At 50.0% G+C, this 1,488-nt stretch overlaps 1 protein-coding gene across 1 annotated transcript; it reads right to left on the minus strand.

The window, feature by feature from the left end:
* Positions 1-113: 113 nt before the first annotated feature.
* Positions 114-1,399, minus strand: BDW70DRAFT_165386 (HET domain-containing protein; the record flags this gene model as incomplete). Its single annotated transcript, XM_073741737.1, has 2 exons — positions 114-162; positions 210-1,399. The coding sequence occupies 2 exons, from the start codon at positions 1,397-1,399 to the stop codon at positions 114-116; spliced, it is 1,239 nt and encodes a 412-aa protein (XP_073590380.1).
* Between the last annotated feature and the right edge of the window lie 89 nt (positions 1,400-1,488).

The following is a 1,488-nucleotide window of genomic DNA, read 5'->3' on the forward strand; positions in this document are numbered from 1 at the left end:
AGCCGGGGTCGCTATTGATGGCTATTATGGAGCCCGGCGTTGAAGAATCATTAGATAGGTAAAACCAAGTGACTAGAGTGCCGTAAAATTGCGTCGCCCGATAACCGACTTGATCAAGCAGACCCATCACCGAAGACCATGACCATGTCGGTAACACCTCTCCTTGAGTCTCGAGCCGTTCTATCGCGTTGCTGCCTATGTCGGCGTACCATAGCAACGCGCGGTCGAAGTCTACTTCCGGTAAGCCGTGTATAATGCGTTCACTCCCTTTATATAGCGACTTCAAGATACCAAATAGCGCATTGTACGCGTCTGATCGATAGGTGAGTTTTCGGGTAGAGTAATGCCTAAGATGGCGCTTGAATGAGTCGAAACGGGACATATCTTCCGAGATGACCAGCCTTGTTGAAAGGAGCTCATCGCGGATTTCTTCAAGGTTGAACGGATCTTCATGGCATATGGATTGTTCGCATTCGAAAAATGCTCGAGTACTTGTGAAGTAGAGACGTCTATTCGAAAGGACAGCCTCCTGATACGTCCATCCCCGAGTAGGCCATAAGTTAAACGGGTCTTCGTCAGCTTCGCGAAGAACATTTGTAACTCGCAATCCCGCAATATCTGCGCTTTGTTGAACTGCATTCCGTGGGTGACCAATACCAGGTATTCCAAATTCCATACTATTGCCATATGACGCCACCAGCACTATTGTCGCGGAGGGGTAAATCTCTCCCATTGCATTGACCTGCGTTTGCAAGTCTTCTGGGTCGTCTTGAATGATGCAGAGCATATCCGCCCAGAGATACCTCTCGCCGATATGGATACACGCTGCGATTGCGTCCTCGATCGTTCGCGGGACTTTTGTAGGAGGGAGGCCACCGTCCTTCTTCATTTCGTCGATCGTAGCACGCGAGCACGCGAGCAGTTTTGATTTGGGAGTCAGGCCCCATACGTAGCTTAAGGCAACAAAGCGGCAATCGTTTGTCTCTACAAGACATCGCCTATTCACATCAATCACCCGGAAGCCGGGAGGGAGACTATCCCCTGTTTTCGGCCGGCACTTGCTGTGTGTTTCGTAGCATTTGTTTATCCTATCAATCAGCGGGGCCCATGAAACCATCTCGCCAACGGAACATGCAGTGAGCCCTTCAACTTTCTTAGCGAAGTGGGTCTGTGAATAAGGAGGTAAGGGATGGGCTATACCATTTTCAAGATCATCTATATAGAGATCACCAACCCAAATGTTCACGACTCCATTTTCATCACCATAATTGACATATATATCTGCGGCCGGGATACTAGGTTTCGAGGCGTGGGGTACTCCAAGGTAGAGAAGGACGCCATGGCGTGCAGCCTGCTTCGCTTGAGATAACTGTGCCTCACCGAGTCCCAGCACAAGCATATGGTGTACAAGGCGGCAGAACGAACAGTCAGTGTCAGCGGGGTCTCCGGCCTCCTCAAGCAGCTCCTTACGCAAATGCAACAAATATC

This window comes from Aspergillus foveolatus (genome assembly GCF_047715535.1).
Source record: "Aspergillus foveolatus strain CBS 279.81 unplaced genomic scaffold BDW70scaffold_378, whole genome shotgun sequence".
Lineage (NCBI taxonomy): Eukaryota > Fungi > Ascomycota > Eurotiomycetes > Eurotiales > Aspergillaceae > Aspergillus > Aspergillus foveolatus.